At 37.8% G+C, this 13,120-nt stretch overlaps 1 protein-coding gene across 1 annotated transcript in view; it reads left to right on the top strand.

Moving 5' to 3' along the window:
• LOC125137432 (transmembrane protease serine 11F-like) overlaps positions 1–12,730 on the top strand; it is a 76,234-nt gene extending 63,504 nt beyond the window's left edge. The window contains exons 9-12 of the mRNA XM_047798118.1: positions 563–764; positions 4,464–4,723; positions 5,627–5,769; positions 10,374–12,730. Coding sequence (XP_047654074.1) covers positions 563–764; positions 4,464–4,723; positions 5,627–5,769; positions 10,374–10,532 — 764 coding nt within the window. The 3' untranslated portion in view covers positions 10,533–12,730. The remainder of the gene's footprint in view (positions 1–562; positions 765–4,463; positions 4,724–5,626; positions 5,770–10,373) is intronic.
• Positions 12,731–13,120: the final 390 nt, after the last annotated feature.

Genomic DNA, 13,120 nt, shown 5'->3' with positions numbered 1-13,120 from the left:
GGTTCATTATCAGGGAATCAGAAATTTTTTTAAAAAACTACTATTTTAAGTTTTAGAAAAGAAAAAAAATTCTTAAAAAAAAGAATTTTAAGACTGTTAAAATTCAGGGCTTTTCAAAGACAATATACCAATTCACATTCAGGCAGAATCATGACCTACATTCAGTGCTGGGCTCTCAGTAATAAGAATACCAGCATTGATGCGGATCCTTCAAATTTTACATCCAACTCTGTCACCAGCTGGGGGACCTCTAGTAATTTATATTCTCTTTCCAGGGCTGAGTTTTCTCACTTGAAATGTATTTTGCTGTAAGTGTATCTAAAACACTTAGTAGAGGATCTATACATTTTTGATGCTCAATGAATTATAGGTTGTTAGCCTATCACTTCTAATAGGATCATAAGGACTCCTATAGAATAATCCCAGAGACTAAGTGCTGGGAATGTGTTAAAGACTAGCAGGTGCAATGGACTGTCTAAGGATCTGCTGCCAACACAAATTTGAATGTGCTCTTTTTTCCCTCCTTTTCATGAAAAGAAGCTAATGCACATTTCTCTGACAGGCTGTGGAATAAGGATGACATCTTCATATATGCCATTATTAGCATTCTCTTCTACTGAAAGGATTGTCCAAGGAAGGAAAACTTCCATGGAAGGAGAGTGGCCATGGCAAGCCAGCCTCCAGCTCAAAGGCAAGGGCCACCAGTGCGGAGCCAGCCTCATCAGTAACACGTGGATGCTCACAGCAGCTCACTGCTTCCGCAAGTAAGTTCTGTGAGTCTTCTTTACTACTATTAATTACCATCAATTTAGTGTTTGGGGAGAGTTCAATCTCATCAGCTTATCTTCTGCCTCATTATGGATGGACCCTGTCCCTTAAATGCATTATGATTGCTCTTTGCCCCAATTATATTCAGCCCTTCGACCTTCCCCCAGTGTCTATCATGTTGTATTTGCATCACTCTTGTGGCTCTTACCGTGTATTTTCTTGTAGCATCATGATACTAGTGTGATCTTTCCTACTATATCATAAATTATTTTAGTGTAAAGACTGACTATACTTGTAACAAGTTTAAACTCTTCCACATATTCAAGGAGAAAAATTCAGCTACTTCTGGGTTTTGTTTTGTTTTGTTTTTTTAATTATTCCATCTATCCTTTAACTAGCATCATCCACCATCACTTTGTAAACAAGAAAAAAAATCAAAGGTGTCATTCTTGAAGCTCTCCCTTCCAAATGTGTTACCTAAAAGCCACGTGGGTTTAGGTGGACCAGAAAGGTGTGCAGATGGTGGGAAAGACCTGCCAACCTGTATCACTACCCTCCCAGTATGTAAGACTGGTCATATGCCACCCAAAAGGTGCTCTGCGCTTGGGCTTTCACAGTTGTAGCTCTAAAGACTCCACTGCATCACTTCACATACACAGATACACACAGTCAAGCTACTGCCCCAGGAGACGCCCTGATCCACACAATCTTTCCTCCTTGAGGTTTCACCAGTAGGATGCAGAAAGTTTTTTCCTGTTAAACCCTCCAAAGATAAAAGCTCTGAATAAAGCCCTGGCCATTGTCACTGTTCACACACCCTTTTGGAGGAAACTATGGTCATTGAGTCTAGGAGGAACTTGATCATCCTTCTAAGGGTAATACCCAAATTGTTCTGAGATGCCTACACCTTTATTCATGGAACAAACATGTAATGAGAATGACCTAATGAATTTAAGGTAATTGTCACTGTGTCATGAAAGAAGTGAAAAGGGACTCATTTTATATATTTACAATCCCAGAAATAACTAGCACCATGCCTTAGGTAAATTTGAGTTTCACTAGTTTTTCAAGACTTGATTTTTTTTCATGTTCACATAATCTTCTAATCTGCACACTTGTTTTTGGGAGTGTCATCTATTTTAGTTTATAACTGATCTTTGCTTACATAAATTTAAAATAAATAACCCAGAATGGCAATGTATTTAGTAAAGAACAGAAGCTGTAATGACTGAGCTACATACTCCAGCAGGTGTAGTGCGATCTCTGTGTTGGCGGGCTTACACAGCGATTGGCCATTGGGTTTTTGATAAAATAAAAGTAACTGAACTTAAAAGAAACCATGGTGATATTTATGAGGATGGAAATAAATTCAAGAGAGAAAAGTAGGAGAAGGATTGGATCCAGTGAGCTTAGACACCACTTTCAAGGAGTTTTTAAAATGAATGGGAGGAGAGGAACTCCAGTCATGACTCAGCGATAACAAACCCTTCTTATATCCATGAGGATGTGGGTTCAATCCCTGGCCTCGCTCAGTGGGTTAAGGATTGCCACGAGCTGTGCCATAGGATGTGACTCGGATCCCGCATTGCTGGGGCTGTGGCATAGGCCAGCAGCTGCAGCTCTGATTCAACCACTAGCTTGGGAACTTCCATATGCTGTGGGTGTGGCTCTCAAAAAAAATAAAAGACAAAAAAAAATGAATGGGAGCAGAGAAATTTGACATTTGGGGGTAACTGTGGACTCAAGGATAGGATTTTGTTAAGATATGAGACATGTAATAGTATTTTTTACATTAATAATAATAATAATAAAAGAGTTGAGAATGGTTATGATCCTGGAGATAAAGGGTTCAATTCTGCAGGTGATATAATTACAAATAATTGTATAATGAAGTGTACTGTTGTGAAAGAAAAATACAGGATTCATTAAAGACAATATCACAATTATCCAAATACTTTAAATTTTTTTATTGTGTTCCCCTATAGAAATAGTATATTTAAAAAAAAATTTGTTTAGGACAATTAGTACCTTGATGTCCGTGAAAAATGACCCCAGTCTTTGTGAAACAAAGTGTGTGGGGGAAAGTTCTTGATAGGCTATCATGATACCTAGGCCATCTCTTTCTGACGCTATCCAGCTGAAAATGTTACTCTCTTGGGCAAGCCATTTTACTTCTGAGTCTGTGTTCTTACCTACAAAGCATGCTGCCCTGTGCCTATTATTCAAGGTTTCCTCTCTGGTTGACAATCCGGGAAGAGATAGCTATTTCCTGCTTTGCCTGCTCAATTAGTTTACAAGCTCCTTAAGGACAGAAGTCACATTTGTCTTCATAGCTTCCAGAATTCATTTAAAATGAATGCTTCAGCCCTAAGATTCCTGCTTTGAATAAAATCTTCCTTTAAAGTATAAATAAATAAGACAACTCAGAAGCCTTCCCAGTATCCCAAGCCCGAGGCTCTGCCTGCCCACCCCTGGAGCAGTGCAGACTACTTTGAAAACTGCTGATCTTTTAGGTTGTTCATTACACTTAAAAGTTCATGATTCACCAACACGGTAATCCTGCATGAACAAGGAAATTCCCTTTTTGAATTCTCTTCTGTGTGATTTCCTTCTACATAATTTTCCTTTCCACAGAGAATTTCAAGTTTCTATAAATTTCTAGTCTTTTTTTTTTTTTTTTTTAAGGCCACACCCATGGCATATGGAAGTTCCCAGGCTAGGGGTTGAATCAGAGCTGTAGCCACCGGCCTATACCACAGCCACAATACCAGATCCAAGGCGTGCCTTCAACCTGCACCACAGCTCATGACAATGCTGGATCCTTAACCCACTGAGCGAGTTAGGGGTCGAACCTGCGTCCTCATGGATACTAGTCAGATCCACAAGGGGAACTCCCTCTAGTCATTCTTGATGGGGCTAATTAAACAAAGAAGGGCTTTACAGAAGAATCAGGAAGTAAAGAGATGACAGGAGGAGACAGAATTAGCTTGGGATGCATCCTCATGGTGGAGAAAAGCACCTGTGTTAAGGGAGAGCCTCCAAGTAGTACAAGGGACTAAGCAGCAATTCAAAGGATGGTGGGAGCAAACTGACATTCAATCCGGGCTGTGAGCCCTGAGCCCTGGGGCAGGGAATGGGCATTGGGTAAAGAAACGATCCCATGTATGCATGAGGACTTATAAAGCAGAGAGTTACACTTTGTCTCAAAGATCAAGGTACGACCCAGTAAACAAGACAGGTGACTCATAAAATAAGAGTAGATGGAGTGTCTGAGACAGAGGGAAAATGCCTCTCGGAGTGCCTAATATCTGAAACAAATCAAAATTAATTTCTATGTATTTCATTGAAAATAGAATAAATTGAAGAGTTTCTAATAAAGAATTAAAATTTTAGAAATTAATTGTATAGCACCCATTACTATTATTATTCTAAATACAGCATGGAATCACATTCAACTACTGCATGTAAAATAAGTATGTAAAATATTTTTAAGGGCTTTCATACTCTGATATGTATCATCAATAGTTTTATCCTATTTTTTCTGTAAGGTTACCAACTGCAAATTCTCTCACAATAGGGATTTTCAGTAGCATAATCCCAATAGTTGGGGAGAATATAGTCTCAATCTTTTGTAAAGGCTATAGTTAAGCATCAAAAATCTTACGCTTTATTTACTTACTTATTTATTTTTGCAGAAATAAAGACCCAAGTCAATGGATTGTTACTTTTGGTACAACCATAACACCACCTGCGGTGCAAAGAAGTGTGGGAAAAATTATCATTCATGAAAATTACCATCAAGAAACAAATGAAAATGACATTGCTTTGGCTCAGCTTGCTACCCGTGTTGAGTTTTCAAATGTAGTTCAGAGAGTTTGCCTTCCTGATTCATCCATAAAGTTGCCACCTAAAACAAGTGTATTTGTGACAGGATTTGGCTCCATTGTAGATGATGGTGAGTTGTTCAATCTGATTTACCTGACACAGCTTTATCTTGGGATCTAATGAGCTGTCTAGGGAATAGCTCTTTAGACTTTTTATAAAAATGTCAATGCTTCTAATGTGCATGGCTCTGGGAAGAACAACGTGCTGTGACTTAAAAACTAAAAGGAATTAGTTCCCTGTCCTTGAGGATTTCACAACTGATTGGAGCAGTGGTGGAAAAGGGGAGAGGTCAATAATACAGATAAAAAGAACAGACTAAACGGAGGAACAAAATGCTATAGAAGTACAAGGGAGTAAATGACCTCAAATTGTGTATTTACCAGATATAAACATTCCTGCCTAGCATATAATTCATATGCTTTCTTTGGTTTTAATTCTTCCTAATATTAGTGAGGATATATGCTGATCATGAACATGAAAGTGTTTTGTGACTCTTTTGAAATTCATTTGTGTAGTATTCCCCAAAATAACACTACAGTACAGAGTAGGGCAAATAGACATTGCAGCTTATATTCTGGTTTCTACTTCAATAGCTTTTAGAAAAACAAATGAACTCTGAGCCTCGATTTCCTTATGTGAAAAAAGTGAACCTGGATAAGATCAGTATGATGAACTCTCTCCTCATGAGGGAAAAAAAAAAAAAAAGGCATACACACACAATACTACATGTAGTTTTTGAGGGTTCCCATAGCTTCTGAAGATCCACAAATACGTCATAATATTGGGTCATGTATATATATGGTTCCTTGCACGTAGACACTTATGACCCAGAAAATAAAATTAGGTAATAATTAATAATAAAAAATCTTACACTTTTGCTTCTAGGAATATATAGTTTATGTGTCTTCTATGTCTTAGATACAGGTGTATTTGAAGATCATGTCTTTTGTTTATTCACTTGTTTGTGTAATAGGACCTACACAAAATCACCTTCGGCAGGCCAGGGTGGAAACCATAAGCACAGAAGTATGTAACAGAAAGGATGTGTATGATGGTCTGGTAACCTCAGGAATGTTATGTGCTGGATACATGGAAGGAAAAATAGATGCATGTAAGGTAAGTCCAAAATCAAGGTCAAATCTTTCAAAGGAAAGTTTCCACTAATTATTTCTAATTTTGACATATATTTTACATGGGAGAAAAAATGACATCTATCTTATTAAAGACTCAGTTTACTTAAATAAACATGATAACAAAAGTTGTTGTAAGTGTTTACTATGCCAAAACAATGCTAAGCACTTTCTACACATCATTTTATTTAATATAAGGAAATTGAAATAGGACTGTAAATTATCCCTGCACCAAATTAGGAAATTAAGGTCTATTGCTCCCTATTTCTGGTTCATACAGTTACTCTTAGGCTCTATTGTTATTTTCTTAAACTAAATTGTAAGCAAAAGACAGAGAAACCTCTCCTCTGAAGACCACTTTAATCAGCTGTGTCATCATCTCCATTGCATCTTGTTTTTATCCCCCCACCTTTGAGTCGCTCTACTTTGTCCCTCTCATTCTTTCCTGACATTGACACCTGAAACATATTTCAGCTCCATCCCAAACCCTTCAGTGTTAACACTGACCCGTTTAAACGCTGGTCTCAGACCTTCTAACCTCCAGTGATCTTTACTCCACCTCAGCCGCCTGTGCCTAGGGCCACACCTTGAGCCTCGTAATCAAAAGCTGTACCATCTCCAACAACACTAATTCCTCAAGTCTTTCTACTTAATTACCATCCTCAATCTTTTCTGCCCATTTTCAACTACTTCTGTTTCCTTAGCCACACTCTCTGTTAGACCCCAAAGTACCAACCCTCAGCCTTCAACATACACAACCTATGCGTATAGTCTTTGTGTCCCTTCTCTGTTTTATTTTTATCTTTAGCTCTTATACTATCTAATGTACAACATAGTCTCTCTAACTGGTTTGTTGTCTGTCTCTCTAACTAAATTAGAATGTAAATTCCATGAAGCCACACATTTTGGAGCACCTGTTTTATTTATTTACTGCTATATTATCAATACCTAAAACATAACCTGGGACTTCCAGTTGTGGCTCAGTGGGTTAAGGATCTGACACTGTCTCTGTGAGGATGCAGGTTCAATCTCTGGCTTCACTCAGTGGGCTAAGAATCTGGCATTGCTTTGGCTGTGGCATAGGTGGCAGCTGCATTTCCTACTCAACCACTGGCCCAGGAATTTCCATATGCTGCAGGTGCAGCTGTAAAAAGAAAAAAGTAAAAAGTAAAAAAAATAAAACAGTGCCTGGCACAAATATTTGCTGGCTGATGATCACTTTCTTCAATTTCATAGACAGCACAGCTTCTCTGCTATCTCACATTCAATTAATCTTTTCCTTAGTTCCATAATCCACTTGTCCAACTCACTGCACTATGATCATTTTTTAAACATTTTTGCTAATACCCTAAGCACACTTAATGTTCCCTGTTTCCAGTGTTTCTATCTGGCTAAGTCCCAAACCTGGAAGAATTCAATTATCCATTTTTTTCTCTGTCTGCATCCTGGAAGTCAAATGCACCTGGAAAAAATACAGCAGAACACATGGTTCCACTATAGGTTCCAGATAACAAATATGATAACTTTACTATTTTTTGTTAGTTTTTTTCTAAGCCTACCTTTCTCTGAATTCTCCCATTTTCCATTTTCCTTAACTTCTTGTTTTTCCTGCCCCTTTATTCTCAACTGATGATTTTGTTTCCCAGTTTCCAAGGAAAAACAGAAGTCATAAGAAGGGGTAATTTCCCCTTCTTCTCAGCACCAAGCATGCATACCTGGCTGTATCTGGACCCTTTCATCCACCTTCAGCTTAGGTCACAACAGAGGAGCTGCTGCTTCTCTGAGGCTGACCTTTTCTCTGCTCAGGTTCCTCTTCTTGTTGGCCTATGGGGAAGTTTATACTAGCAATTATGTCTTAACTCTCTCTTTTTAGAGTCAAGATTTCTCTTGTTAACTAGGTCCTTCCCTATTTAGATCTCTCGCATTCAGGAAAATAGAAAAAGGCAATTCTTTTTTAACCTATATTGGCTCGTGCTAGCCTTCCATCTTGTCTCTTTACTATTAAATATTTGGGGAAATGTCTACACCCATTGTCTCGATTTTCTCACCTCCCAACTCCTCAAACTACTTCAATATGGTTTCTGCCCTATCACTTCATCAAAATCTCCCTTGCTAATGTTTTCAATGAACCACCAATAACCTTCAACAAACTTTTTGGTCTTTTTAATTTAACCCCTTAGCAGCATTTCACAATGCTTATAACTCCTTCTTTCTTAAAATATTGTCTTTCCTTGGCTTGTAATGATTTTGATCCTACATCTCTGTCTGCTCCTTCTCTGTCTCCTCTTTAGGTTCATTCTCTTAATCCCAGCCATTCTGTTAATCTATTCTATGCCTGTTTCTCTTTTCACTTTATACCTTCTCCCCAGAGAGAGTAATTCTTTTCATAGCTTTAATTATCTTCTTTTTTGCATATATTTCATGTCTATTTTTAGCCCCAACCTCCCTTTTGATGTCCAGACTTACATATTCTCTTGCTACCTGGCAGCTCCAGCTGGGTATTTCTAAGGCCTCCCAAATTCAAATGCTACACCTGATTCTGATCTTATTCCCCTCCACAACTGATTTTCTTCCTGTGTTTTGCATCTCTTTGTTTTGTTTTGTTTTTTGTCTTTTCTGGGGCCATACCTGCGGCATATGGAAGTTCCCAGGCTAGGGGTCTAATCAGAGCTGTAGCCACTGGCCTACACCACAGCCACAGCAACGCCAGATCCCAGCTGCATCTGCGAACTACACCATAGCTCACGGCAACACCGGATCCTTAACCGACTGAGAGAGGCCAGGGATCAAACCTGCAACCTCATGGTTCCTAGTGGGATTTGTTAACCACAGAGCCACAACAGGAACTCCCTGTTTTGCATCTCTTTGAAGGGAATCACCTTTCACTCTGTTAAATAAGACAGAAGGCTACAAATCATACTAATTTCTCTCCTTACCCCGTACCCAATCCATCACCTAATCCCATGGATTTCACCTCCTTATATCGCTCTTCACCATCTCTTGCTTTGCTCTCCTTCCTCAACCTCACTCTCTTCCCTGTCCCTTCCCTCAATCCCCAACCACATTAACCACCTAGTTTACTTCCTTATTTTCACTCTTATGCTCCTTTAGTGCATTACTCAAATGAATGCCAGGATAGTTTCCAACAAAATGTAACATGATCATGTCAACTCCCTCAAAATGCTTTTAAACCTTCAGTGGCTTACCTTTGTTTTTAACTTAAGATAAAAACCAAAAACTTCTTTTCTTTTTTTTTTGTCTTTTTAAGGTCCATGTGTGTGGCATATGGAAGTTCCCAAGCTAGAGGTCAAATCAGAGCTACATCCGCCAGGCTACGCCACAGCCACAGCAACACTGGATCTTTAATCCACTGAGCGAAACTGGGGATCAAATGTGAATCCTCATGCATACTAGTCGGGTTCTTTACTGCTGAGCCACAATAGGAACTCCACCAAAAACTTCTTAAAAAGACCCACAGGGTTCTGCAAGGACCAGTCTCTCCCTTCCATGGCCTCAACCTGTACCGGCTGCCCCCTTACTGTCTTCTCTCCAGTTCCTCTTTTTTTATAGGGTCTTGCATATGCCAGGCTCTTTCACCCCACAAAGCATCTGTCATGCTGTTTCCTCTAAGAACATAGTTCACTCAGCCCTTTCTCTCCATGATTTATCCCTCTTCCTTTAGATATCAGCTCCACTACATCTCATCAAAGGAAACATCCCTAACTTCCCTGACCAGCTGAATTTCCCTAGTCTATGTTTCCAGAGTACTTATCACAGTTGCCATTTTGCATTTATTTGTAAGCTTGTTTAATGTTTTTAAACCTAAATGTCAAATTTTATGAGCACAATGACCATTCATTTTGGTTCATCATTTTATCCTCAATGCCCATCAAAATGTCTGGGACACATAGTAGGAACTCAATAAATAGTTGATAAAAGAAAAAGTAGATGAAGGAGGTGGAAAAGGCACAGAGAGGCTACCCTTTGTATCTTACCTTAGGTCACACAACCAGTATTTAACAGAGCTAGACTGACACTTGGGCAATTCAACTACTGAGACCATAATTTTAACCTGTAAACTCATATGTTTATTTATTTAATCTTCCTTGATCCAAAGAGATTTAAGAGGGCTTATACAAAATTCAGAAAGCAAACATAAATTGGAATTAGATGTGTAAAAGAAAAGGAGACCAAGAGTCGGTTCATACAATACAGGCAAGCTAATGTGTCCAAAAGAGATCAAAGAAAATTTCCACTGATGCTTAAATACCAACCTGAAATTAAATATCTTAGATAAGTGCTTACTAAACCATACTTAAAGTGTCTAATAAAAATAGCAAAAAAATAGGTATGCTGAGCCAGAAATAATGTAACCATTCCATATGATTGAATGTTAGTTTTTCTAGAAAATAATACACTCTAAAGTTTACCACAACATTTTAATTCAGTTGAGAGAAACATTATGTATTCTCTCATTAGTCAGCTGCATGTTCTATGTACAGTTTCCTTCTTTCCTATAGAAGAGATATGATTGTAATGACCTTCCTACTGAATTGGAGTTACCAATTAAAATTTTTTTTTTTCCTCTAGGGAGATTCTGGTGGACCTCTGGTTTATGATAACCATGATATCTGGTACCTTGTTGGTATAGTAAGTTGGGGACAATCCTGTGCTCTTCCCAAAAAACCTGGAGTCTACACAAGAGTGTCTCGGTATCGAGACTGGATTGCCTTAAAGACTGGCATCTAGTGTGAACTGACCATGAATTATGCCCATGGCACACAGAGCTAAAACTCCTGCATATTGTGTATTATTTACATTCTTGTGGTTTGGATCAGTGCTTTGGCTGGATGTCTGGAAGTCCTTCAGACTCAGACCAATCTAATATCATGAGGTGGACACTGCGCACATGTGACAGGACTCCTTCTCTATGCTAAAAGAAGACATGGAAAATGACAAGCAGCACCAACTCCTCACTCACCAGAGAAACTGTTTGTGATCTTGTTCATCAGATGAATATTTACAAATGACTTCCCCTAATTGAAGAAGGGGACCATCACCTTCCACACGATATGAGTTGCTGCCAGGGCTGTCAAAATCTTACTTCATATAGTACCCAGAGCACTTGGAGTTCTTCTGACAAAGAATCAAACAGCAGTCTTCCCTGAGGATTCAGGGCTTCAACACTTTAGAACAGATGACTAGACATTCAGTGGCTAGAATAGAGAAGTGTGGGATCTGCAACACAATTAGAACTCTATACCCTGGGCTTATAAATGATACAAAGAGCATTAACATTAACCACAAGAGTTGCCATGTAAAAGACATTTAAATGTATCTGAACTTATTGTTAACATTGGGTTATACACATAGCACTAGTTTTAAGGTGCATGCTCCATTATTAATAAGCATTTCCAATATACTCTCTAACATCTTGCCATCTTACATCAACTGGAGCTATACCAAAAAAGAGAATAAGAAAGACTCATGGGAGTGCTTTTCCATGGGTACAAGGAGGATAAAAAGAACCAATTGGACCAAGACTAGAAGAATTGTTTTCAAATTATTAATAACAAAACAAGCATTCTTTAGATTTTGTGTAGAATGAGACATCCAATTATTTATTTAGAAACACCTATATCAACATGTGGTAACGGCTGACTCTGTAAGTCTTCCGTTCTCTGACAAGTCAGGTGTCTATCAGAATGTCAGGTTGGAAGAGATGACTTGTACACAGCACTCAGGACAGTGCCTGTCATATATTACATACTATATAAATGTTTGCCATAATGGAAAGGAATGCTTCTATGAATTTTCAGATGAAACTCATTTAATTTGTCAAATGAGTGAATGATTTTGGGGCTTAAATCAGCTTCAGGCCTAGTGGCGGAGAGCATAGGCTTCTTCAGAACCAGGCTGTCAGAGCTTAAACCTTGGCTCTGCTGAGTACAAGCTGTGTGTCCTTAATGTCTCTCTCTGTGCATTAGCTCTTTCATCCCTACAATTAGAATAAAAATGGTGCCTACCTCATATCATTATGAGGATCAAATGCATTAACATAAGTAAAGCACTTAGGACAATGTCTGCTGTACACAGCAGGCTCTCAATATGGACTAGCTGCTATAAATTATTGTTTTGGACTCAATAAAACAATATACTTTTTAAAAACTTGCTTCTTTAAAATCATATCATTGATTTCAGAATACTTTCAATTGCTTTGTAAAAAAGTAAGGTGAATTACTATGTTGTCAAAACAACTGTTTATGTCTCGTTAATATATATTCAACAAAGTCAGCTTATACGCAAGCAGTCACAGGATGCCAGGCCATTCTGTCACTAGTGTTGTGAATACAGACATGCAGCTATATTCATATCCAGGTCTCAAATGCTAGATTTGTTGTCCTGATTTATCAGAGAAAAATCTAGTCTCTTAGTTTCTTTAATGACTGAAACTTTTAATTTACATGTATGTGTGTTATATGTAATATATGTAAATAAGATAAATATAACTACAAATACTCCTAGCTATTATTTAATATCAATACTAAGGTATCATAAACACAAAAGGGTCATCCATACACACTTTCCTTTGGAAAAGAGAATGTCACCAAATTTCTGAGTTGATGACTACTAACAACTAAATATTCACAGAAAAAGTAGAGTACCAGCTTAAATCCTGATAGTTCCTATTACACACAGAGAAAAAGCCAAAGATTTCTGGAGAATTTATGGCATTCAAATATTCAAGATGTGTTTTACTAATGACATACCTTTTTATATTAGACTTACCTGGACATTAGAAGGGATAAGATAATATCTCTACCAAGAAAAACTTATCTACTATGTAATTTCTATAAGAATGGATACGTGATTTTGTGTGCCGATATGTCAGAGACTGTGATTACCTTTTGCATATAAATGTCTGTGAAAACTACATGTACTTATTTAAATAATCATATGATTAATTCAACTCAATGATATTTTAACACAAATGAGAAAAATATGAATATAGGAAAATCTAAGGAATAGAAAAGTAGATTTTTAAAATAGGATTTATATGTCCTATTTTTAGTTTGATTCTGCCCTATTGAGTTGTGTTATTGGAATCACACAATAGCTTTTGCCTCATGTTTTCCATCTATAATATGGGACATTAAGCTATCTACCTCATGGCATTGTTGTGAGGCTTTCTTGTTGAATAATAAGGTTGAAAAATTAAGGAATGTCTGAAACCTGCTCAAAAAATGCAAAATACATTACTGCAAATTGATATCAGTACAGATGATGCTACAAATGCATCAAAAGAAGGTGCTCTTTTTTTTACAATGTTGGCATTT

This window comes from Phacochoerus africanus, chromosome 10 (assembly GCF_016906955.1).
Source record: "Phacochoerus africanus isolate WHEZ1 chromosome 10, ROS_Pafr_v1, whole genome shotgun sequence".
In the NCBI taxonomy this organism is placed as follows: Eukaryota; Metazoa; Chordata; class Mammalia; order Artiodactyla; family Suidae; genus Phacochoerus; species Phacochoerus africanus.
Note: the sequence above shows the minus strand (reverse complement) of the source record. Positions and strands in the feature narration are given on the sequence as shown.